Below are 23631 nucleotides of genomic sequence, written 5' to 3' on the forward strand. Positions count from 1 at the left end.
GAAATCAGAAAACTGGAAAGGAGCACATGGGCCTCGCTCAACCGGAGCTGACACAGCGTGAATCGCGGCATTCACCATCCCACGTCAAACTAAACAAAGTAGCAGGCTACAAATCTTGATGGACGTACTGCATACGCGCCAGCGGCACTGATACCGAAGATGCGGTAGCCCCACGAAACACTTCCAAATCATCCTCCGCCACTGACGGCATCGCAGAGACCGTCGCCGCGCCTTCCCACACCCGCGCAGGAGAGGAGCGCCCACTCCATGGATTGGTGTCCGAGGTCAACGACGGTGCCCCCCCCCCCCGAAAGTCTTCGCTCGGAAGGGGCGTCGCGGGACGAAACGGAGAAGGGGTGGCATCGTCGTCCGTGGCGGTTGCCTGCGGGGTACACGGTGGCGACGCCGCCGCTGCTGCAGCATTGGCCACACAGGGCGGCATTGGAGCACGTTGCTGTGCGGGCTCCTGCAGTGGGCTGGGTTCCCCGACCGCCTCCTCGTCCTTACGAACACTTTCTTCCTCCTCTGCATCTTCGCGCTTGTCGCTCCCGGCTGCTTCTGGCGTCTTCGTATCCGCAGACCACGGTGTCAGCGCCGATGCCGCACTGCCGTCTACGCGGGCCGGTGAGGTGTACAGCGAGCTGCTGTGGAAAACCGGCGTGCTGGCCAGGCTGCTAGAGTTGTTGGAGAAGAGGCCGGGCGATTCCGGCATGGCCACCGCCATTTCGCTCGCTTGCTCCGATTGGCAGCGGCGGGGGCTTCCGCTGCTCTCCGACGCCTCCTCTACGGCACCACGCAAATCCCTTTCCACGGCTGCCGGCGCCGGTAAGAAGGCTGCTGTGTTTTCAGAGCTGCTGCCGGGCCACTGCGCATCGTGTGCGACCGTCACGTCTGTGCTGGGCGGAGGTGAGTCGCCCACCAACCCACCCCATGGAAACGCAGTGGTCATAGCGCCACCTTCATCTACGCCTGCGGGGGCACCTGCAGCCGCTATCGCGTCGCTATCCATAGAAATCGACTCTGAGGAGCTGTGCCCCGCCGTCTGCGCCATCCAGAAAGTAGGGCTCGCGGCTCCTTCAACTATTTCCCTCTCCGCTGTGTGCGGCATCGTCCCTGTTTGGACTGGCGCCGCCGTTGTGTGCCCTTCGGCCGCTGCGTTGGAGAAGCTTCGGGTGGAGGTGTCGGAGCGAGAAAAGGCGCGGCTCGATGAATCGGTGACGGTTGCAGTTGCGTCCCCGGAGGTGTCGCGCACCGCAGCGAACCTCTCCAAGGCTGGAGATGCAACGTTGGGCGGGGGTGACCGCAAACGCAGCGGCGTAGGGGCGTGGCTGAGAGGCCCCCTTGCGCCCTCGCTCTCTCCCATTTCGTCCGCGGAGGCGTCGGAGAGCAGACCCGGCAGTGACCGCTCCATCGGTGTTCGCTCCATCTCTGTCCCACCCATCGACTGCGACCCGAGAAGGGTGTGCGTGGTCGAACCAAGCGCTGAGCTTGCCTCTGGCGCGTGTGCGGGTGGTGAGGCAGCAAGGTGCACGTCCGCCAGGTCCCCCATAACTTGTCGTGCGACTCCAGAAGGTCTGGATTGTGTCGGTGTCTTTTCCATTATTTGAGCCGCGGAAGATGAAGGAGAAGCCACTGCCTCTGCTGCCTGTAACTGCGCCTTTTGCTTTGCCTTCCACAGCGCGTACTTCGAGAGTTGCTGGATGCCGCTGTCCGGCGCCGGAGACGCTCCTTCCGTCGCGTTGAAGGGTTTCTCCCCTGTCGCCTTTACCGCGGGTGAGGCGAATTCAGTCATGGGTGGTGGTACCGCAGCATTCGTCGGGGTGGGAGCTGGAGGCGGCGTCCCAGCAGGCGACGGAGTGGTAGGCGCTGCAGCGGCTGGTGCCTCCTGCTGATTTGTGGGCGCGGCATCGGTAGCGGGTGTTGTCGAAGCAGCACGCGCCTTGCCTCTCTTCGTCGGCGACGTAGTGGACAGCTGAGGCGCTCCAACGGGGGAGGTGTCACTAAGAGGACACGCACTGGGACCGTCTTCTTTTGTGGAGAGTGTCGGACTGCACGCATGCTGCCCTGCACCTCCCACCGTGTACGGGCGCTGGTGTGTCCACGGAGAGAGGGCGGTACGAGTCGGCGGCGGTGGCGCCGACGGCACTTCAGAGCTGGCTACGTGCGCGTTCACCGACAGCGGCGAGTTCTGCGGCGCGGCTCGCGAACGAGCGGGAAGCCGAGAGGTGTGGAACGGCTTCGGCCCACTCGCAAGAGGCCGCTCCGTCGATGGGGACGACGAAGACGCCGGGGTGCTGTTGATCGCGACCGCAGGTGTGTTGGCGGTGGCGGTCTCGACAACTTTATCTGTTTTTTCTCTTGCGGGCTCAGTTGTTTCCAAGGGTGCTGCTGTCATCCGTTCGGCTTTGCTCGCTGACGGTGTCACGTCCTCTATTGCCGAGGCCGTCAAATGACCGCTTTTCTCCTCCTCCGTCGCCATGCACGCCATCACCTTTGGCGTGGGTGGAGAGCGGCGATTGCTCTCCTGCAGCTGCGGCACGCGGACGGTGTCGAGGGCATCCTTCCAAACAGGGCCCTCCATGCGCGGTTCATAGAGCGGCAGCAACGCCTCTGTGGTAGACGGTCTCCTGCGTTTTGGGTGCTGCTCAGCGGGGGGTTTTGAGGAGGCGAAGGACGCCGCGTCGCTTCCTCCCGTCGAGGCCGCTCGTTGTCGCGCCTTCCACGCTGCCGCGGCGTGGGTGTGATTGGTCGGCGGGACAGGGAGGCCCCACGCACGGGGACCGCCGCCGCCAAACGGCTCGTGCGTCGGCGCGCCGCCACCCGCCTCAAACGGCGCCGCCGACCCGCGAAAAAGAGAGAAGTCGGCGGTGGCGTCCGCCAAGAAAGAAAAGGCCGGGGCCGAGAGAGAACCGCTCTCGTGCTCGTCCACCACCTCCTCACGCCAGTCCTGCGGCGGAGACGACACCGAGGCGTCAGAGTGGCGCAGATGTGGGTGCGGCCCTTCGCTGCCGCTGCGTTGATTGTATTCGTCTTCCACCGAGGAGGTGGACGCGGTGGAGACGGAGCTGCGCGCTGTGGCGCGTGAGCTGGACCGCGTTGTGGTGGCCGTGTGCGCGGACTCCTCCCTTTCCGCGTCTGTCTGCGCCGTGTTTACGATCTCCTCCACAGCCGTGTGCGGGTGCGACTCCGCCGTGATGGCGCCGACGTCGTCCCCTGGAAGGGTGCGCATGGGCAGCGCGGCGGGGAGAAGGAGCGGAGCCGCGTGCCGCACCGGACCGACCGAGGATGAGTTGGCGGAGCGGTAGTACCGTAAGAGCTGCGCCTGCGTCGTGGCGGCGTCTGCGGAGGGAGAGGGAGCAGCGGGGGCCGAGTGCGCCGCAGGAAGGCCGTGCGCTGGGTGTTCCGCTGCGTCGGGCATCGCTTCATCGTCGGAATGAAATGAGCGGACGGAGGGAAACGACTGCGACAGTGCCATTTCGTCAGCGGGCGACTCTTCTTCTCTTTTGGGGGGCAGAGCGTGCCGCGCAGGTTGCGTCGTCGCTACGTCCTTTGCTGATGACTGCTGGAGCTGCCCTCTCCGCTCAGCAGGAGCCCTTAGCCGGTCAGCAGATGACTCCGTCGTAGGCGGTGCTGCGGTAGCTGGTGGTGATGTCGTTTTTGGCGCAGCTGGCTGTCTCGATGATGTGGAGAGTGCAGGAGGCGGCACCGGTGCTGGAGCCTCCACCGCTGCCTTGGCAGGCGTGCGCTTCTTCGGGGAGGCGGACGGACTTCGATTCGATGCAGGTGACGGCGATACGCAGGCGCCATGCTCACGTGGAGGGGAGCTCTCTGCCTGGTCACGGTCAAGAGACAACAGACTTCGCCTCCGCGCGGCGTCAACAGAGGAGAGGCTTCCCCCTGCGGGCCTCGGCGTGCGCGCGACATCGTTTGGCAACCGGTGCGTTTGCGGTCTGCTTCCTGCAGCCGTTGCGTGATGTACACCGTCGTGTGCTTTCTCCTCCTCTTCGTGATCAGCAGGAACAACACTAGGCGACAGCAACACTGAGCTGTGCAGCCGCGACGGCGTTGCCACGTCAAATTCGATGGAGGAGTAAGGCGATGGCGACGGCGTAGGCGACTTCGTGTCGCGTGTCGCCGCTGGAGGCGGTCCCGTAGTGTCCGCTGCACCCCCCACAGCTGCTGCGGTCGGCTCCGGGCCCGCTGTCAGCGTCTGCTGCGTCAGTGGTGCGTCTTGCGTAGTGGCGGCCGCACCTTTCCTCACTGGGTAGATAAACTGCTGCTTTGTCTGTGCGGCAGCATCCCTCGTACTGCGTTGCGGTGGTGGTGGTGGTGGTGGTGGCTGTGCTGTGGTCACACTGGAGTTTTTAGGCGGCACATGTACGTGTGCCACAGCGGCCGGGGAGACGGTAGAGGCAGGGGGAGGGCGAGGCTCGGGAGAAGGCGGTCCCGCACCCGCCGCAGCGGGCTGCCGACGTGGCACTGACATCTTCGACTCCATCTGGTTGTCGCCATCTCGGTGTGCTTTTGTTGATAGCAGCGGCTGTGCCACTTCCCCGCGACGCCGCCGCTGCTTTGGTGCGGGCAGTGCAGCCGGTGCGTCGTACTCCTCATCTCCTTTCATGCTGTTCTTTTCGATAGGTGACAGCGCGGCCAAGAACTTCTCCGAACTTCTTTCCTGTTCATCGAGGTACTTCGACACCGCTGCCTTCATCTTGTCCTTGGAGCTGACGCTGGCATCGGAGCCTCTTCGCCGTGTGGGCGTGGCTGTTCCAGTCGGTGCACGGCGGCCGTCGTGCCCGTCGCTCGCCATCCTGCGCCGCTGCCGCTCTTCATTTCTGCTCTGCACCCCCACTGCCCCAGTGTTTCTGACCGCACGCGCTTTTGCGCTTCCCGTAGAAACGGGAGACGGCGCTGGTGTGCTGCTGTGCGACGAGGCAGGGCGTTGCCGTTCCTTTCCCTCCTTTGCCTCCTCCTCCACTCGAAGCCGCGTCGCCTCCGCCATCTCCTCGAGCAACAGAGTGGAGTGGCGCTGGCGCAGTTCGGCGGCTTTAGTGGAGCGCGGCGTGCGGGCCGGCGTCGTCGCGTTCCGGCGCTGCGGCGTCGAGGTGTCCGTCGCGCCGGACAACCGCCGCGGGCTCCTCAGTGAGGTGGCGGAGGAGGGCCGCCCTTTGGGACGGTGAAAGATGTCGTGCTCCGCCTCCTCTCGATCCTCGAGCTGCTCGTAGATGTGATGGGCCCGCAGCTGCGTCGCACGCGTGGGTCGGCAGGCAGAGCTGTTCAGCTCCGTCGCCGAGGCGCTGAGGAGCTCGGAATGCGGGCCCTTTCCCTTTCCCTTCTCAATTGCAGCTTCAAAGCGCTGCCACTCCGCCACCTCCTGCGCCAGCGCGTGTGCCCGCCGGATCAGCGACGTGTTTCCAGAGTGGGCGGACGACCGCGGCAGGGGGATTTGTGACGGCGTTTGAGGAGTAGAGGACGGCATTGGCGACTCCGGCGTGGTCCTCTCCGCACCCGCACGGTCGCGTCGTCGCTGCGGGGTAGCGTGCGGCGCGGCCGGCACAAAGCGTAGAGGCCGATGCAGATAGGTAGAAGACGGCAACGTGGCGTGTGCGGTGTCGTGGCCGTTGTGCACGGGCGATGTCGCTTCTACAGTGCCCACTACGGTCTTCTTCGACTGTGGCGACGTGTGCGCTTCAAAGCATAAGGGATTGTAGAGGTAGTCCTCCGGCAGCCGCAGCGTCGGCATTGGCGGCTTGATGTCCCGGAACTCCATCGCCGTGCCGTTAAACAGACGAATCTCTAGAATGTTGACGGGTCGATAATTACTCAGAGAGAAGAAAAACAACGAGGGAGGTAAAATAGAAAGTAAGCAAGTTCTAATGAGCGTGGAAGTATCGTTTGAAAAAAAGGTGTTCTAAAAAGGTACGGTGAGGTATGTTGGGTGTACGTGCGCGCGTGCTCCTCTCTTAGGTTGCGGCGAAGTAGCCACGGATGTCTAACCGTGGAAATAAGAAAAACGATGACGAAACGCTGACGCCGTTGTGTGCAGCCAATGATAATAATAGAAAGTGGGAACGCAAAGAGAAAATAAGATATATGAACAACAAATCCAAGTATGTGGATGCTTGTGCGTCTGTTTAACACCAAATACCTTTCAAAACGCGATGCTCCCGTATTTTCACCTATCAGCCGCAGCAGGGAGCCAACACGGCAAACGGTACGGTTCCTCGCTTATCAGGAAGGCGCGGGTGGACACCGTGTGGACAACAAATCCTCCGAATCGCGTTTCCTTTAACAACTAAAATAGCTGAAAAAGAGAGTGAGAAGGATGATTCGAGTACAAGTTTGGCATTTAAAGATGGCGAAACGCACCTCGTGTAGCTCCAGATTCAGCAGGGATCTGAAGTCAAGGGCCGGAGTTTCAAAGGGTGTATGTGTTGGGCATGACCCGGTGTCTTCACACGGCTGAAGTAAGTCTCCCATGGGATCCCCTGGTAGTCCGTGGAAGAGGCTGTTTATGAGGTTTGAGATGTCTAGCGAGGCCGCGATACACAAAAACAACCGCGTCGAAAGCAGTCAAACGACATTCACATCCGCGCAATGTATAAAGCCCCCCAAGAAGAGCTCGTCTCTAAATCCCAGCAGTGCGAGTCCAGCCATCAACATTCCTCTTCTCCTTGTCTTGCTTCCTTTAGTGGGTGCGGAAGGTGTAGGCGCTGGCCTGCGTAATGGACCGAATCCACTTTCCCGGGTTTTGCGCCGTGCCGCGCTCGTCGATCTGGAGCGACAGCACCCGCGTGCCGGACATGTTGAACTGCGGAATCTCAAACACCAGCGTCACCGGGCCGACTTCACGCCGCATGGCAGGGGTGATCTCCTCCGAGGTGATGAAGCGCACCTGGGCCTGGTGCTCCACGCCGCCGGAGAACTTCGGCACGGTCCACCACAGCTCCCGATCCGCCTCCCTCCACTCATAGGAGTGGCTCGCCCCCTCCGAGCGGAAGTCGGCCACGGCGCTCACCGTCGTCGCGGGGAGCGGGACGCAGATGCGCACGGCCAGCGCCGTCGTGTCGGTCGGCAGCTCCGCTCGCACCCGCAGGAGGAGAGTACCGCGGCAAGCCGACTGCACGTCAAGGGACTGCGCCAGCCGGAAGGGCGGTGAACCGGCGGGGGCGAGGCAGCGGTAGCGCAGCACCGTCACTTCACCCAGCGAAGGTCGCAGTGTCACCAGCCGCGAACGCGCAAACTGCGATGTGTCGACGCCGTTGTCGAAGGTGATGCCGTCCATTGCGATCGACCCCGGCGGCGGGCTCTGGCCTCGCGGAAGGGTGCTGCGCAACACAATTTCGTTCGAAAGGCCGATGGTGACGGTCGGGGTGCCGGCGAGGAAACTCTTGAGCGTCAAGGTGCCCTCCACGGCGGCGTTGACGACGTTGCCGCGTGCGCCGAACACCATCGTCAGACGCTCCAGCAGGTCCACGTAGACCTCGTTCTTCGTCGCCGCGTCGACCGTCAGCACGGATGTGGCCGCCTCGTCGCTGCGTTTGCTCTTGTCATCGAAGTCACCCCTCCGCAGGCGGTCCATTAGCGTCTCGGCCTGCACGACAGGGACGACAGCGTCGCTGATGAAGGGGCGCAGTCGATCTGTCGCCGTCTCCTGCACCACGCCAAAGTGCGCCACTTCGTCAAGCAGCTCGTAGACCAGCGTTAAGTTCTTGCGGACGCTCTCCTCCGTCACCGCACCGAGGTAATCCTTGAGGAGGTGCACCAGGCGGAGGAGGAACTCCGCCATCGTGTTTGGTGACGCGTTCTCGCGGGTGGTGCACACGAGGAAGAGCTGCCGCCGCTTCACAAAGGCGTACTGCACGCCTTTCTCAGTGAAGAACGGCGGGCAGTCCCCACGCGGCGCCTGACTCAGCTTCCCGTCCCAGAAGTTGTACTTGCGGAAGAACACCTCGTCGGTGCGGTCGGCGATGTCGTCGCGGTAGTCCTTGAAGACGAGTGTGTCGCCCCGTGACGATAAGATGAAGATGTGGGAAATGTGCATCGCTGCGCGTATCTGCAGCCGCGACGCCGTTACACGGGAACAGGTCGTTGCACTGCAGGGTGGGGGGCCAAGAAGAGGAAAAGGCGGACAGAGGCGAGTGAGCGTGGCGATCACACGACGAGAGAGATGCGTCACATTTCCAACAACAAAAAGAGAAAAGAGAAAAGAGAAAGCTCTGCGCGACGGCAGAGGGGACGCTCAGCAGAATTCACGCACAGAACGGCCGACGAGAAAGTATCGCTCGTCCAGCCTTGGCGTTGCAGCGCGCGATCGCATAAAAGCAAAGGCTTAGTTTGACGTAGTAACACTCATACACTCAGGTGCACACCAGTTGCAACAGCTCCTGTCGCACGCACACGCACCGCACCAGTCGCCCGTACGTGCGATTACCGCAGTTGACTTGCCACGTGTGACAACGCAAAAGTAGAAGAAAAAAGGGGGCTACGCTTCTGCGTGTTTTACGACTACTGAAGTGGCAGAAACTATCTAACTACGAATGCCCCCTCCATAAACAGCACCTATGTATCGATAACCGACCACAACGAAGAAAGGACAGGCCGCGGAGAGCAACGCCCGCTCATTCGATCGAGCACACGACGACCAACGACAAAAGTACCGCAGTTCAGACACAACACACTTTACTCGCTCGTCTCCGACCTGTCCGGCAACGAGGCCTCAGTGACCTCCTTCAGCTCACCCGGTGCCTCCTCCGTCGCCATCACCGGTGCCCTCTTCGCCGCCATCCCAAAGGGAGTCGCCGCAGCAGCAGCCGTGGGCCGAATCGAGCAGGAGCGTAGCGCTGTCGTCATGCGGTCAATGTCACGCGTCAACTCGCTGTTTTTGTCGATGATGCCCTGCATCAGCTGGTTTGCCTTCGCCATGTCGCACTTCCACTTCTCCGTCATGTTGCGCACGATGTCCACCATCTCCTCCGTCTGCTGCTTCGTGGACGCCATGATCGCCTCACACTTGCGCCGAATCGAGCGGCGGCGCCACGCGATCCAGTACCACATCACAATGTAAATGATGATGCAGGCGGCGGGGACGTTGTAGGACTCCCTCCATTGACTCTGCACCAGCTTCGAGGCGTGCGTCTGCACCGCGTTGAAGTCGCGCTTCTTGACGGCGTCGAGGACTTCGTTGGTGGCAAAGTGGTAGCCGCCCTGCTCGCCGCCGCTTGCGGAGGTGTCAGCGGACTGCGGCATCGCCTTGGGCGTCTCCGCAGCCGCATCAGCAGAGTTTGCCCTTGGCGGCTTCGCCTCAGCGGTGGCAGGCGGGGCCTCCTTGTCGCCGCTGGACTGCCAGCGCGCCTGCACCACGAGCGGCACGAGCGAGGACGGAAGTCGGGCAATACGCCGCATTGCTCATGCAAAGGAACGGAAGTGGATGCGCTGGTAGATCAAGAAAGAAAAGGGGCTGGAGTGCGTTGTCGTCCCGGTGGTGCAGCAGAGAGAGGAGCAGAAGAAAAATAAGCTAGGAAAGAAATGAAAGGTTAGATGGAGGAAAGCGAATACCGCGTTGGAGGGGTGACTGCCCCACAAATTGAGCGGAGTGCCTCGCCACGCCGCCGTTGCCGAGGGAAAGCGTAGAAGGTGCCTCACCTCGTCTAATACGGCGCCATCAGCGTGTGTCAAAGCCCACAATTCGTCTGGTCACTTCAAACTTTCGCGCTCTCTAGCGTCGATACTCATATGGCAACTTACATTGCAAACTAACGCGTCAAAAAACAGCAGCACCAGAAGCATGAAGAGACGCACCGCAGTAGCAGCAGCTAAACACGGAGAGCACACGCTCCGCGCACCTACGAAGTCGTTGCGCAGCCTTCGGTGAAGGACTCTCTCCCAGTTTCACCATCACGGATGACAGCCACGGCCCGCACGGGAGACCCATCGCCGCCTCGTATGCGCAGCGGAAACCCGTAAAACGTAAACGCCTTCCCCACCAGCTCCTCCACATTCACAAGATCGGTGTACGTGACCACGCCCGCCGCAAGCAGCAAGCGCTCCGCTTGCTCAGACAATGGACCCCCCACAAATCGAGGATGTGCCGCAAGTATCGATGGCACGCAGCTGGCCGGCACGTCCTCATAAAACAAAAGACCGCACTCCATCGGAAAGACGGCGCTCGTAACTGTCACCGCTACAGCGGACCCACAGAAGCGATCGAGGGGAAGCTCATCGAGACTTGCACCTTCCTCATGCATGTGAATCGGGGCATCCACGTGCGTGCCGGAGTGCGAACCCATCTGCAGCTGCCGCACCTCCCACCCGTCCTTCTCTCGAGTGCAGACCGTTGTGATGCGGACGGCCGGATCGCCTGCGTAGACTGCCATGCCGTCAAAAAGCGGCGTGGAAAGATCGACAACACGCATTACTCAGACGCCCTGCGAGGGCTTCTTCCTCTTCTTATCTATTCGCCTTCTTTTCTGTTTCCAGAAGGCGCCGCTGTTGCACCTCGAATGTGAAAAAGAGTGCCGTACACAACGGTGCGGCATCGCGTGCGTTTACGTGGGTGAGACGGGAGGTGAAGGACGGCACAGAAATGGTTTAAAAAAAGATTCTGAGAGCAGCAGATCGGCATGCAGAGTGGACAGCGTGCGATCATTGAGCTCGCCTGATGAGGAATATGCTTCGAACTCTCCATTCGCTGTTCAGCATGAAATAAACAGATCTATTCATTTGCTGCCTACAGCAAAGCGGTCAAAAGCAGCTGTGATCGTCATTCGACCACGGTTTGGTGTCGATCATGCGCGTTGTTGCCTTCAACATCGCCACTTTTGGATGCAATACACCTGCGATCGTGCCAGTGCTCGAGCAGTTTGCTTTCCGTCTCCGCTTTCGTATGTGCCACCAACAGAACAACGCATACGTGGGGAGCCGTCCATCATTGGAGCTGGTGCTGGCATCTCAAATAACAAGACGTCGCTGCTCACGGTGCAAGAAAACTCACGTCCAACTCACTCAGTGCTTTGCTGAAAGCGTAAAAGCCGAGGGGGCGATCGACGGGGTTGATGGAGACGCCGTAATTCTCCAGCGACTTCTTCTCCTGTTCGAACACAGCCTGCTCCGTCTGTGCTTCCGGTGCAGCCTCGACAGCGCTGGCCGTGAGGTGGAACGGGTGAAAGACAGCACGGCCATCAGTCCCACCGGCGGCGTCGGCACAAACGTACTCCCCCTCAAACTTCTCTGGCTTCCAGTTGTTCCACAGTGCATACGAGACGGCAACGTTCTCCAACAAGGCTGCGTGAAGAGGGGTATACGCCACACCGCACCTGCGCTCCAACAGCGCCACAAAGTCCTCGATCGGCAGCTGCAGCTCGGCGTGCGTACAGCATTGCCTATCGGTCACCAGTCGCTGCAGGCACGCCACAACGTAATCCACGGGAAAGAAACGCATGTGAGTAAAGTGGACCCCGCGCAGAAACATCATGTGCTGATGCGGCATGAGTGCAGGGGACATGTACTGAATGTGCAGTTGATTCTGCGAAGGAGGGTAATTGTAGCCGGCTATCATGTGCCATTCCCAGTTCGCCGCTGCCGGGACACGCAGCAGCGACGCGCACCACGCCGCATCGTCGAAGAAGTCCCTTCTCGCCGCATCGTGGCAGGCCGTGAGGAGACGCTGGTGGATCTCTAGACCGCGCTCTGGCTGCAGCGTCAGAAAGCGCCAGTCTGGTAGGATGAGCTTCGTGGGCACGGCACAGAAGTGCAAGGGAGCGAGGGACAAAGGATCGTCGAAGACCATCGTCTCGTCATCTTCGGACCGCAGCGAAATCCTCAAAGGAAAGCGACCGCCAGATTCGACGCCGAGGAGAAAGCCAGTGAAGAGGTTCGGAGTCTCGCTAAGGCGGACGCTGAGGAGACTGCGGCGGCACTTGTTACACCGCTGAAGCGTGTGCCCGTTTGGCTTCCCGCACGAGGGGCACACCTTCACGGGATTAAAGAGAGCTGCTCGGCCCAGCTGCCGCTGCTCTTCTGGGAGGGTGGACGTGTAGGCCTGAATGGTGCCCTTAACACGTGGGCTGTCGGTGCCGAGGTGAGCGCCTCGCCGTGCCCGCCTGTAGGCGTTCGGCTTCACCCGCCCCAGAAAACGGCTGCTGTCTTGGACACGTTGCATTACGCCCCGAACGTTCCCACTTGGCATCTAAACAATCAACTACAAGAGAGGTGAATTGGGTCTACGCGCCGTATGCGCCACGGTGGGCGTGAGGAGTGGTCGAAAGGACGATGAGAGATAGTTATAAAGGACAAGAACAAAGGTGCAGGAGCTAAAACAAAAGGACATGAAAAGCAGCGAGGTCGATGCAATAAAAAGAAATTGTGAAGGTCAGGCGTGTTTGGCGGTGAAGCAAGAAGCCTCTTCTCTTCCAGCGTACTAAACTCAAGTTGCCTGCTCCGGTAATTAAGCAGCCGGGAAGTGACCGAGGAATGTGTGCATTTTCCTCGCCTGAAGAGCACCTCCCTCACCTGTATCGACGTCAGGAGCCCGTTCTTGCATGTTGGTCTCTTTTCTTTCGCTGAGCTGATGTAGCGTCACACTAACACAAAATACACGAAATCGTACCGAATCTCGGTTCGCACGCACGGGGCTGCAATGAGGATTCAAGAAGAAAGGGTTAGAGGGACGGCCACACAAATCGAGAAACAAAAACAGAAGCGATGATACCGCACTTTTCCGAGATGACACAGTTTTCAGTTTACCTTTTTCCCCCGTGTGCGGTTGTGCGCCATTCGAGCAAAGAGACCCGACCGCCCCCAGCTCAGGGGTCACGTCGCCCTTAAGAGATGTCGCCATTTTCCTTTGATCTCTCGTTGGTACACTGTTGCAGAAAAGAAGGAAAACAAAACGTCTAGGCAACGAGGAACCATCAACGCCGATTCGCATTGACATTTGAAAAAAAAAAAACAAAGACAGTCGAGAAGGGAGAGAAACTTATTTTTTTGTAGCATTAAAGAAAAAGGAAATCTGTTTAGCCTCGCATGACAGTCACGATTCCTTCTCTCCTAACGGCAAAAACCGCTTCAATAGATTATCGAAAGAGAACAGTCGGATGAAGTCGCTGCCGCAGAGAGAACGACCATAACGCACGCGTTATACTGTGCACAAACTAGAAGTAGAAAAAAGACTGTTTAGTATGAGAGAGGTAGAGTTGTTGATAAAAAGCCCTTTGATCACTTACGGACAATGCTGACTAGGTATTTAAAACATGCGTTGCCGTGCCAGCATCTAGCACGCCTACGTTTTCCGCAAGAGCATTTAAACAAATAAGCCATCATGGACTGTTTGAGAAACAAAGAGACGAGTTTAGTCGTATGTAGCTGTTCACAATCGAGAAGGCGGGAAAGCAACGAAGATTACAGTACCGATTCACTTTGGTACCTTAAAACAGCATCCGTCGATCGGTGCTCCTGTCGAAAAGAAAAAAGAACGACTACAGCCAGTTGCCGACGAGGGCCATCAGGCCCATGCCGATCCACAGAGCCACAAACATGCCGATCTTCTTCCACAGACGGTAGGGCCGGCCATCCGCGCAGTGGTGCTTCAGGTCCGCCACGAAGTCGCCAAGCAGCAGCGTGAAGGCGAGGTACAGCAGAATGCCGCCGCAGAGCGAGTCCAGCACACCCATCAGCGTCACAAAGCCAGTGCCAGTCATCGCATCACGCGACACCGACACCGCGATCGTCGCGGCAGCCATGCCGGCCGGTGCGCTGACGGAGAACACGAGGGCCAGCACAACCTCCAGGCCCGCATGGAAGTCGGCATCCACAAGACGCGACCCCATCGCCATGCCTTCGAACATCTGGTGGAACACAAGCGCCACGATCAGCGGTCTCAGTTCCGCGTCGGTTGTCAGCCCGACTGCCAGGCCCACGAAGACGCTGTGCAACGTCACGCCGAACTCCATGCAGACGGCGGCGATGACCCGGCGGATCGAGTTCATGTCACGCGGCGGCCGCACCGCCAAGTGCTGGTGACCATGAGCGGCGAAGTCGTCGTCTTTCGACTCAGCGCGGTGCTCACTGGCGTGTGCATAGGGGCACGATGGGGCTTCGTTCACGGCAAGGGCAGCTGGACAGTCGTCACGCTTCGGCTTCTCAGCAGGGGTCGAGTCATCGGACACGCCCTTCGCAGGCGCCACCACAGCGTCACACCCGGCCGCATCCACGTCCGGCGCATCGCCAGTCAGCCCCGCATCCAACTCAACGAAGTTGCCGTCCCGCTCCTGCGGTTGCTGCGGCGGTTGCTCTGCGGCGTCGCCTTCATCCGCCAGCGCACTCGCCTCCTCAGCAGCGGCGGCGGCGTCCGCAGTCGACTGCGCCTTCAGCCAGCGCTCCGCAATCTCGCCAAGCTGGATGTCCAGCAGCTGCATCAGCAGAACGGCAACGAGGGCAAACAGGAAGTACGCAGGCTTGTACAGCTTCAACGTCTCGTCCATGCACTCTTCCCTGAACGCCATCGCACCCTCGTGGATCAGGTGGATCGTCGACACGGAGAGCAGCACGCCGGTGGCGGCCGTCTTCGCAATAACAAAGACGAAGGGGTAGCGGCTCAGGACAGGGAAGAACTTGCCGGCGATCGGGATCGCAGTGCCCAGGAAGGACACACCCAGGATCAGGAAGATCGCCCCGATGTGGAGCCCGTTGGAGTAGACGCCGACCAAACCATCACACAGAGAGTGTTCCGTGGGATCCTGAACTCCCAGCGGCACCACGTGACGCGTGTCCGGGCCCTGCACGCTGTATCCGCGGTCTGCGAGGTACCGCCGGCAGCCTTCGACGCTGAACTCCTCGCCACGCATCGCGGCCGTACTTCGGGAGGAGGTGGGTGTAAGGAAAGGGATTGAGAGCGTTAAACAGAGAAGAAGCCAAATCTACGCTACGGCGGCTGGTAGACGATGGCGTGCGCTCGCTTTTCTAGGAATCAAAACCAAAAGGGCCAGTAGCTCGTGAAAGCTGTGCGACAACGAAAAACAAAACCAGAGCACAGAAAGGCGAAGGTCAAGGGGAGAATGCTGCGAGGAAGGATGCAGCGAAGAGAGGAACCAACGTGAGCTGGAATGGGCAGCGGCGTGTAGTTCTCTTTGCCGTGCATTGTGGCTCCTGCTGCTGCTGCTCACCGCGGCAATGAAAGGTGCAACGGACACTGCGCACCGCGTAGGCGCAAAGCTAGCTGAACACGGTTTTTTAAGTCTCGATATACCTATTTCCTATTTCCATGCGCATATACCAAAAAAAGAAGAAGAGGTGCACAGCAACGAGTGTGCTGAAAACGTGCCGTCTACCACACTGGCGGACGCGTAGTCCACGCTCATGACACACGGCGGGCGAGAGATCTCCCCAGAGCAGCCGCTGTTTGCTCGTACGTTGCGGAAACCGGTGCGACTGCGGTGCAGGCAGCAGCGAGAACCCTCGCCAAACCGCAGAAGTGGAGGTACGTTTCAACCGACGGATCTGCGGCATCGCCAGGCGACGGAAGTGCAAAGAAGCTTCGTTATTCTTTCTGTAGTTAACCGGCAGTTGAGACCTGAAGAAGAACAAAGGAGAATAAACCTGGTGCGCATGCAGAGACGGCCAACAAAGAGGGGAGGCGGAGGGCAGACGCAATTGAATTCTACGGGAGTTCCTTTACCGAACAAGGGGAAACACTACCAAAGACCTCAACCCGTCGCTGTGGCGAAACCTTGGCCCACCACCTCCAACCGTCACCGGCGGAGCTGCACCACGCGTAGCCGCGGCGGCGCTACTTCGGCGGCCTCGTCCCCGCGGTGCCTGTGGCCCGCGTCACCTTGACACGCGTCAGGAAAACAAGCAGCCAGAGGAGCACCGGCGGTATCGGCCACAGGTGCAGGCCCACAGGCTCCCACGGCTGCCTCACGTGCAACACGCGAGCTCTGGCGGGAACGGCACTGGATCATCGCGACCAGAAACCGGGCCAATACAACGCCAGGGCCAGCTCCAACGACGGACCCAGGGCGGAGAGCGCAATTCGTGCGTAGTGCCGCACACCAACGGGTGTCTCGGAGTCTCCTCGCACCGCAGCCGGCTCCATATCTCAAAGTCAGAAGGATGACCAATGCCACGCTCAGCTGCTTGGCGACACTTCAGTCCTTCAGGCTCGATAAAGGCAGCGGGGCATAGGGGGCAGCGGTGACCCATCGGACGGGCGAGAACAGACTGCGGCCGACCACCCGCGACGGGGACAGCTAGTCTCGCGACAACGGCATGGTGCGTGCAGGCGTGGCAGAGGATGCCGGGAATAGTAAAGAGAGCGTAGTGGCAGGCTGCACACACTTGGACACGGGGACCCGTTGTGCGACGAGTGTGCGGCGGCGTGCCCGTCTTGACGGCTGCGGGAGGGGCGACGGCTGCAGCGGCGGTGCGGCCACCCGCGTGCGTCGTTCGACGGTGGCGTTGCGCGTGCGTGGCAGCGGTCCGGCGGTGGCAGGTGGGGCACTCGGGCTCCACGACTACGCAAACTCGCCTCACGGGCGGGGGAGTGTCGAGCCGCAGCGGGCCGTGACCGAGCATGCGTTGCTGGGAGAACGTCAGTGTGCTCGCAGTAAGGAAGGTGCACAGAGGACAGCGGTGGAATAAGCCAGGCGGCGACGCGTGGAGCGCCCGAGCAAGCTGCCAGCTCAGCTCCGCCGGGGCAGAGATCCCGTGGTCGCGTACGAGACGGCGAATGAGATGCGGTCGGCGCACGCAACACTCGCAGCAGACGGGGCACGGGACTGGGTCGGAAGCTGCCTCCGCAAAGTAAGCGCACGGCGGCGGTTCAGGCGGAAGCCCCGGCAGCGGAGGGGCAGGTTCGCTCCCCGCATGCACAGTGCGACACACCATCCGCATTCGGCGTCGTCGTCGCTGCGAATGCGCCGCTGAAGAAAGCCCAAAGAGCACGATTCCGCAGCCCGCGGACACGAATTCCTGTAGGTCGGCTCATACGCACATGTTGCTGCAGGTTCCTTTGGCGTGGGACCAACCCGGACCTGTCCGCCGCGCCAACAAACCCGCGACCCAACTCGACAGGTCGCAGGCACCTGGCTTCCCCACATTGTGGCTACCGCACCCCGGCACCGCCCTGAGGTGACCGCCATCACCACAGTTCTGCACACCGTCCCACGCACAAGGGAAACCCCAAGGCACACCTCCCCGGCTGTTCTACTTTGTGTATCCTCTTTACTCTCGCACCCACCGCGGCACTGACGGGCGCTCCCGCAGAGAAAGCCCGGTGTCACGCCGCCTCGGGAATCCTCGCATGTGGTCTTGGCGCCGGGGCACGCAACGGCGCAAAGTTTCGCCGGCATCTCCGAGTCGACAGGGTGCCGTCGCCTGTGGGAGTGCTGGCCGTGGCGCTACGTGCGGTGGGATAACCACGAAGGCATGCCTGGCCTTGTGAGGCTCGGCTGTCAAACACATGCGCTGCAAGACACTGCTGGGCCATGCGTTCGTAGCGAGCTGGCAGGCGCCACGGTGCAGCACCGGCACGGAGCACAAGCATTTCCTCTCCCCGCCACCACCGGCAACGGCGGTCGTGCGCTGGTCAACGATGCAGGAGTTCAGCTCCGCACTGTGGCTGCCGCAAATGGCCAGCCTCGAGCATGCTTAGCGACGGCAGCGGCGGCGGTGACAACAACGATAAGCCACCTGGCGATCTTGATGCCACTTCACTACACCACTGCCCTGCACAGCAGGTCGGTGTGGACGGCGTAAACGGCGACGGCTGGGCAGCAACGGGCAGTGCCGCCTCTGCCGCTGCAATTGTGGTGGGGGGCCTGCGGTGTCCTCGACAGGGCCGTCGGTGCACCCCCGGCCGATGCGCGCGCCAGCTCCACACCAACTGTCTGCGCGAATTACGCAATAGTAAGCAGATGTGCAGGTGGGAGGGTGCTTGGGTGGTGCAACGCGCTTCGCCGATGTGCCGGTAGCCGGCCAGAGAAGGAACAGCTCACATCGCGGGGGTTCTGGGACCGAGAAACAAACTAAAGAGGCGCTGTCGTACCCTCGAGGAGCAACAGCGAGTTTCCGACCGACGTTCGTAGAAAGCAGCGAACCAGCGCGGAGGACGCACGCCAAAGACAACAGCACGACGACGCTAGAGCGGGTGCACTGCAGGCTGCGGCTGTAAGCCCTCTAGCGCCTGCACAGAACACCCATTTTGAGTTCCTTCATTGCATCGGTTGGGAGAGGGGGGAGGTGCGCGGACACAAAAGAATTTGAGATATTCAAAGAGGAGATAGCACTCGATGCCAGCAACCGTTCGTTGTCGTCCAGCGTCTCGTGCGCAGCACTTCACCTGCTCTTCACTTCGTTTTCTTGGCGGCCACTGTCGACTTCCATCGCAGACTCCTTGAGTCACCGTCAGCAGCAGCGCCTGACTGCGTGAAAGCGCACCACAAAACAGAGCAGGACACACTGTCGGCTCAACACACTGAAGGACACCCCACACGGAAAGCACGGAGTCGATACGTACCATATTACCTTACGCGGCCGCCCCCCAACGGTTGGGCACGTTGCACCTCTGCTTTTCTTTTCTTTAGTGGAGCGTTAGCCGCTGCCATTCTTTGTCAACCTTACTGCAAATAAACAGAGATGTATATATAGAAAGAGAAGAGCCATTTTGAGCTCGGAGAGGAGCTGGTTAGTGTTTTCGGATTTAAAGGCCTTAGATGTGTCATCGTTTTATGAAAAGAACTGCTCCGTTGCGCTTCGATAGACGCACCATCTTCACGAGCGCTAACGTTGCCGTGCTGTGGAAGAGGAAATGGGCTGCGCATACGAGAGTCAAGACAAAGCGAGAAGAAACAAAAGAAGTAGCACACCGCATCGTGTGTACAAAGAGGAAGGTATTATTTAAAAAGAAAAGCGGAAGAAACATTAACAGTAAGCAAAACAAAATGGTTTTTGATTGGAAAAAGACAAGCACGGGACAACATGTGCGTGCGTGTGTGCGTATATACGTGTATCTCCTGTGCAGCTTCACGGACAACGGCTTTGGGTCACTTCACCGCCTCTCAGGCACTTGAAAATACGATCGGCTCCACCGCTCGCACCACGTAGTACAGGAGAGCAACATTCGGAGAGGGAAAGAAACACGAGGAACGAATCCAGAGTGCCTCTCCGGCGCCGAACAGAGCGCCGCAGAGAAGAGAGGCAGCGAAACAATGGTCACAAAGCTTGCGAAGGTCTAATGCACTCGTGAGTAGGAACAGAAGTGGTCCTGTACAGACCGTCACTCTACGCAGCAGAAAAACAGTGTCGTCCGCGCACGGTGTCATCGCGTCGCCGTCTTTAGCCACATGAAAATATGTTAGAAAGAAGGAAAATCAGAGCGCACTCATTCGCGCAGAAACAGCGTTAAAGTGAAAATACTTTTTGATGAGAAGTTTATGTTTTTGATTGCTCTTGCGAGCAGCCCCGCCGCACGCAGGCCCGTTTCCGATGGTCAGCCGCTCCTCCGCCATCCAGAGAGTACACAGACGGCAGGAAGACACGTCCCTCCGTTCAGGCCTTTCTTAGGTGTTGTGGCGCATGCGCTACTGTTCACAACACACGGAGCATATCGACGAAACAAAGCCATCGTCGCCTCTCCTGCTTGGCATTCTGTGAGGAGTGCGCACGCTCAAAGCTCACAGGCGAAACAGTGGCACGGGGAATGCAGAAACAACGAAATATGCGTGCGTGCGGTGGCGGTTTCATCCGCCGATGGAAAGATCCTACCGAAAGATGCAATTCAACTCGCCCGCTTGCCAGTCGTGTCCACGTATCTAGGTGTGCGTTGCTGTTGCACAAGGGGGGGGGGGAGCCGGTGAGTACGCCACACACACACACTCGCGCAGCCAGCTCCTCGAAAGAACCGCTCTCTCTTGCGCAGAGGCACACGTCGCACCTCCACCACAAAAATACCGGACCACACATACTCTACTGCGCGAGCGACGTGCTGCACGTTGAGGCTCATACATGTGAAACGAAACGGCCCACACCCTTGCCGTTGCAACTGTGCCTCACGTCACCATCCGCTGGGGCTCCTCGACGTCAGCGGGGAAAGGGCTCTCCGCGGTTGCGCAGGCAAAGGTGACAAAAGGCCGCAGAACGCATGCAAAAGAGTTATCTCCTCGTTAATAAGATCAGAAACACATAATCAAGCGGCGGGGCAAGGAACATATCGCCAAGCCATCCACGACGTCCTCCGCCGTAATCCGCAGAGCGAGCAGGCCAGCTAGACCAGATTCCACAGCACACATGTGCACAGCAGGGCCAGCATTAGCCATCCATTTGGGCTGCCCAGGCTCTGCCAGTACGCAGCATCACCCTTGGAGGCGCATTGAGAGTCATCCGTTAGCGCGTACCTGCGCGCGCACTGGCTGCACTTCGTACTGTTGCCCGCTTCACACTCCAGGCAGTGCACCACAGCGCACTCGAACGAACTGGAGCTGCTGCTGCTTGCGACAACCGGTGATGGCTTGCTGTGGCTGCTGCTTGCCGGGCTCGGTGACGGATGGCTGTGGCTGGAAGAGTGGGGACCAGCACCGCTGCTCGACGCCTTGCCACACGCGTTCGTCGTTGCACAGGTCTCCGCGCTCACCGCGGGGTCCACGGTCGGCGTCAGCTTACCAGCCCACTCCGGCGGCACGCAGCCGCAGAAGTGGTTGCCTTGCAGCAGCAGGCCGTTCTTCACCCTAGTCAACTTGCTCCACTCCGCCGGTAGCGTGCCCGACAGGCTGTTGTTGTTCAGCTTCAGCTGCATCAGCTTAGACAGAGAGCTCCACACCGCCGGCAGCGTGCCCGACAGTGCGTTGTTGCCCAGCGCGAGGGTCACAAGTGGGGTCATGCCGTTCCACTCCGCCGGCAGGTCGCCTGACACCTTGTTGTTTGTCAGCATCACCACCTTCATCTGCTTCAGCGAGCCCCACGACACGGGCAGTTCACCCGTCAGCGAGTTGTTTTCTGCGTAGAAATTACGCAGCAACGTCATACCGCTCCACCCACTCGGTAGCGGCCCCGTCAGATGGTTTGCCCGTACGGACAGCACCTGCACCGTGGACAGCGTGCCCCACGACACCGGCAGGTCACCCGTCAACCCGTTGTTGTCAAGCCACAGGAACTTCAACGACGTCATGCCGCTCCACTCCACCGGCAGCGGTCCTGTCAGTGCATTGTTCTCCAGCTTGATGTCCTGCATCTGCGTCAGCCGCCCCCAGCTCGGTGGCAGCGTCCCGGACAACATGGCGCCCTTGTCGTTCGCCTCGAACGATATCACAAGCACGAGTGCGCCGTTCACGTCGTCGGCGAGATCCGGCAGGCTCGACACTGTCGACAGAATCCGGTCCGTCAGCCTCACCGTCACGCCGTTCTGGCACTGCACAAAGCTATACCACTTGCAGTAGTCCTCATCGCTCGCGGACACCGCCAGGTCCGGCACCGCCTTCACGAGGGCCTGCAGGAACTTCAGCGTTTCGGTCACCGGCGTGGGTGCAGGCGGCGCACTGCTGCTTCCTTTCTTCGACTCGGTGTGGCTGCTAGCACTGCCGCTGGGCTCCGTTGAACAGTGATTGGCGGTGGCGCAGTCCGACGCACTCACCGCAGCGTCCACTTTCACCTCTACCAATGTGGGCGCCACCCACCCAGACGGCAGGCAGCCACACAGGTCGTTGCCGGTCAACGTCACGGCGGACAGGTGTTGCATCCCGCCCCACCCCGCAGGGATGGGGCCAACAAACTTGTTGTTCGACAGGTCCAGCTCAGAGAGGCTAGACATCCCGCTCCACGCAGCAGGCAGCGTGCCCGAGAGCTTGTTGTCCCCAAGTTGAATAGTATAGATCTTCGTCATGCTCCCCCATTCAGCAGGCAGGTTGCCCTCAATACGGTTGCCGCTCAGCTTCAGAGTCGCCATCTTCGCCATGCCGCTCCACGAGGCAGGCAGCGTGCCCGTCAGCGCGTTGTTCGACAGGTAGAGAGAGCCGAGACCAGCAAGCGTACCCAACGTGTCAGGGAGAGGACTGTCCAGGCGGTTGTCCTGCAGCCACAAGTACTGCAGCGCTTTCAGCCCGCTCCACGCAGCAGGCACGGGACCCGTCAGCGCGTTGCCATGCAGGTACAGCGTCGTCAGCCGCGTCAGGCCACCCCAGCTCGAGGGCAGCGTGCCTGTGACCTTCTTGCCCATCCCCTTTATGGAGATCTTGACGAACATCACGAGGGAGCCGTCAACACCCTCGGGCAACTCGGGCAAGACCAGCGATCCGCTGAACGCCGGTGAGTCGGCGTCCGCGAAGTTGAGGGCGTGCCCAGAATCGGCGCAAATCACGTACGGCCACTTGCAGAAGTCCGTGCCCGTCCACACGCTTACAAGAGACGGGTTGGACAATGCAAAGCCCTGCAGGAACTGGAGCGTGTTATCTCCGGCCGACAGCGCGGCTGCGTTCGCCAAAGCGGGGGAAGCGTTCACAAGGGAGGCGTCCACCACGCACAGCGCCAGCAGCGCCGCGGCCACCATCATGCGGCGCAGCGGGTAGTTGAACCACGCCATGTGTTGCAGTCAGAGAGGGGCAGAGGGGAAGAGAGGCCGGAGAGCGAGCAGCGGCGGGGCAGCCGAAGAGCGTTGGACAGAAGCGAGGAGGTCGGTGCCGGCACGTGAGGCGTGCGTTCGTACAGTGCGTCAGAGAGACCTCAGTGAAGTTGGAATGTGGGCTTGCCGAAATAGGAAGAAGGCGGGGGAACTAAACAGCTTCAAAAAGGATTACGGTTAGAGAAAGAGTTACAGTTGTGCGGTTTGCAATTACTGTGGCGCAGTACGGGAAGAATGGGGAGGGGGGAAGAGCAGGGGAGGAGCAGTGATCGAAGCAGCCGGAGAGAAGGGCTGGCGTGTGCGCAGCAGGCCGCAGGTACGCACCTCACACACACACACACAGGAGGCCAGCAGCTCCGCGCACACCAGCAGCCGGTCGTCGGAGGCGCAGCGTCTATCCTGCAAGCCGTTCCTTTAGGCGTCAAACACATAGGGCTTACACGCGGCGCCTGTGCGTTGGGGGAATAACCGCGTCCGCACACCAGCGTTCTAAGAAAAGTAGAGTTCAGTCGACTCAATTCAGAGAGCGCACGCAGAAGCCGCGCGGCGCGTGCAAGTTAAACTCTTAAAGTCAGGAAAAACTCTAGTCCACTACTCTCAGATCAGGAAGGAAGGAAGAAGAAAGGAGAAAGGAGAAAGATCAATAAAGTGCAAAACAGTGTCGTTACATCCCTGTATTGTTTTCATTTTCCTTGAAGGGTAGACGGCGTTATTTTCTTTTCATATTTATTTTTGAACCAATTAGAACTTTACGAAAGGGAGTTTCTTGCAGACTCAGATCGTCTGCATTTCCACCTCGTGGGGTTGGAAAAGGGGCGGGACGGTGGGAAAAAAGAAAACAGCCTTTCCTGGAGAGAGGTCGACTGGAGAGGAGAGAAGAGAAAGGGATAGTAGTACAACATGAAGCTTTCGATTCATCTCCCGGCGATTTTTTCCTGGCGCAAGCTCTCAGAAAAGCATGTTTTTGAAACAAGAAATCAAAGAAAAAGAGAAACCGTTTTAGACATAAAAAACAGTCACTGCGC

At 59.8% G+C, this 23631-nt stretch overlaps 8 protein-coding genes across 15 annotated transcripts; all 8 read right to left on the bottom strand.

The window, feature by feature from the left end:
• Positions 1-106: 106 nt before the first annotated feature.
• On the bottom strand, positions 107-6305 carry ABB37_09208 (hypothetical protein; the record flags this gene model as incomplete). 2 transcript variants are annotated; one of them, XM_015808557.1, is made up of 1 exon in its annotated part: positions 107-6305. In XM_015808557.1, the coding sequence occupies exon 1, from the start codon at positions 5768-5770 to the stop codon at positions 107-109; it is 5664 nt and encodes a 1887-aa protein (XP_015653010.1). In that variant the 5' UTR covers positions 5771-6305. The 2 variants fall into 2 exon arrangements, with proteins under 2 accessions (XP_015653010.1, XP_015653009.1); XM_015808556.1 differs by having other exon boundaries at positions 107-6028.
• Positions 6306-6688: 383 nt separating this feature from the next.
• Positions 6689-8097, bottom strand: ABB37_09209 (putative mu-adaptin 4; the record flags this gene model as incomplete). The annotated part of the gene is made up of 1 exon (XM_015808558.1): positions 6689-8097. Exon 1 carries the CDS (start codon positions 8042-8044, stop codon positions 6689-6691), a length of 1356 nt encoding a protein of 451 aa, XP_015653011.1. The 5' UTR covers positions 8045-8097.
• A 585-nt stretch (positions 8098-8682) lies between these two features.
• On the bottom strand, positions 8683-9518 carry ABB37_09210 (putative mitochondrial hypothetical protein; the record flags this gene model as incomplete). 2 transcript variants are annotated; one of them, XM_015808560.1, is made up of 1 exon in its annotated part: positions 8683-9518. In XM_015808560.1, the coding sequence occupies exon 1, from the start codon at positions 9403-9405 to the stop codon at positions 8683-8685; it is 723 nt and encodes a 240-aa protein (XP_015653013.1). In that variant the 5' UTR covers positions 9406-9518. The 2 variants fall into 2 exon arrangements, with proteins under 2 accessions (XP_015653013.1, XP_015653012.1); XM_015808559.1 differs by having other exon boundaries at positions 8683-9461.
• A 327-nt stretch (positions 9519-9845) lies between these two features.
• Positions 9846-10542, bottom strand: ABB37_09211 (hypothetical protein; the record flags this gene model as incomplete). Of its 3 annotated transcripts, none has more annotated exons than XM_015808563.1 (1): positions 9846-10542. In XM_015808563.1, the coding sequence occupies exon 1, from the start codon at positions 10413-10415 to the stop codon at positions 9846-9848; it is 570 nt and encodes a 189-aa protein (XP_015653016.1). In that variant the 5' UTR covers positions 10416-10542. The 3 variants fall into 3 exon arrangements, with proteins under 3 accessions (XP_015653016.1, XP_015653015.1, XP_015653014.1); XM_015808562.1 differs by having other exon boundaries at positions 9846-10498; XM_015808561.1 differs by having other exon boundaries at positions 9846-10489.
• Positions 10543-10972: 430 nt separating this feature from the next.
• On the bottom strand, positions 10973-12312 carry ABB37_09212 (hypothetical protein; the record flags this gene model as incomplete). Of its 2 annotated transcripts, none has more annotated exons than XM_015808565.1 (1): positions 10973-12312. In XM_015808565.1, exon 1 carries the CDS (start codon positions 12158-12160, stop codon positions 10973-10975), a length of 1188 nt encoding a protein of 395 aa, XP_015653018.1. In that variant the 5' UTR covers positions 12161-12312. The 2 variants fall into 2 exon arrangements, with proteins under 2 accessions (XP_015653018.1, XP_015653017.1); XM_015808564.1 differs by having other exon boundaries at positions 10973-12222.
• A 1163-nt stretch (positions 12313-13475) lies between these two features.
• On the bottom strand, positions 13476-15057 carry ABB37_09213 (putative mitochondrial iron/zinc transporter protein-like protein; the record flags this gene model as incomplete). Of its 2 annotated transcripts, none has more annotated exons than XM_015808567.1 (1): positions 13476-15057. In XM_015808567.1, the coding sequence occupies exon 1, from the start codon at positions 14841-14843 to the stop codon at positions 13476-13478; it is 1368 nt and encodes a 455-aa protein (XP_015653020.1). In that variant the 5' UTR covers positions 14844-15057. The 2 variants fall into 2 exon arrangements, with proteins under 2 accessions (XP_015653020.1, XP_015653019.1); XM_015808566.1 differs by having other exon boundaries at positions 13476-14998.
• An 858-nt stretch (positions 15058-15915) lies between these two features.
• Positions 15916-18208, bottom strand: ABB37_09214 (hypothetical protein; the record flags this gene model as incomplete). The annotated part of the gene is made up of 1 exon (XM_015808568.1): positions 15916-18208. Exon 1 carries the CDS (start codon positions 16888-16890, stop codon positions 15916-15918), a length of 975 nt encoding a protein of 324 aa, XP_015653021.1. The 5' UTR covers positions 16891-18208.
• A 2052-nt stretch (positions 18209-20260) lies between these two features.
• On the bottom strand, positions 20261-22820 carry ABB37_09215 (putative GP46-like surface antigen; the record flags this gene model as incomplete). Of its 2 annotated transcripts, none has more annotated exons than XM_015808570.1 (1): positions 20261-22820. In XM_015808570.1, the coding sequence occupies exon 1, from the start codon at positions 22565-22567 to the stop codon at positions 20261-20263; it is 2307 nt and encodes a 768-aa protein (XP_015653023.1). In that variant the 5' UTR covers positions 22568-22820. The 2 variants fall into 2 exon arrangements, with proteins under 2 accessions (XP_015653023.1, XP_015653022.1); XM_015808569.1 differs by having other exon boundaries at positions 20261-22766.
• Positions 22821-23631: the final 811 nt, after the last annotated feature.

The sequence above is a fragment of the Leptomonas pyrrhocoris genome (assembly GCF_001293395.1).
Source record: "Leptomonas pyrrhocoris isolate H10 chromosome Unknown, whole genome shotgun sequence".
NCBI lineage: Eukaryota > Euglenozoa > Kinetoplastea > Trypanosomatida > Trypanosomatidae > Leptomonas > Leptomonas pyrrhocoris.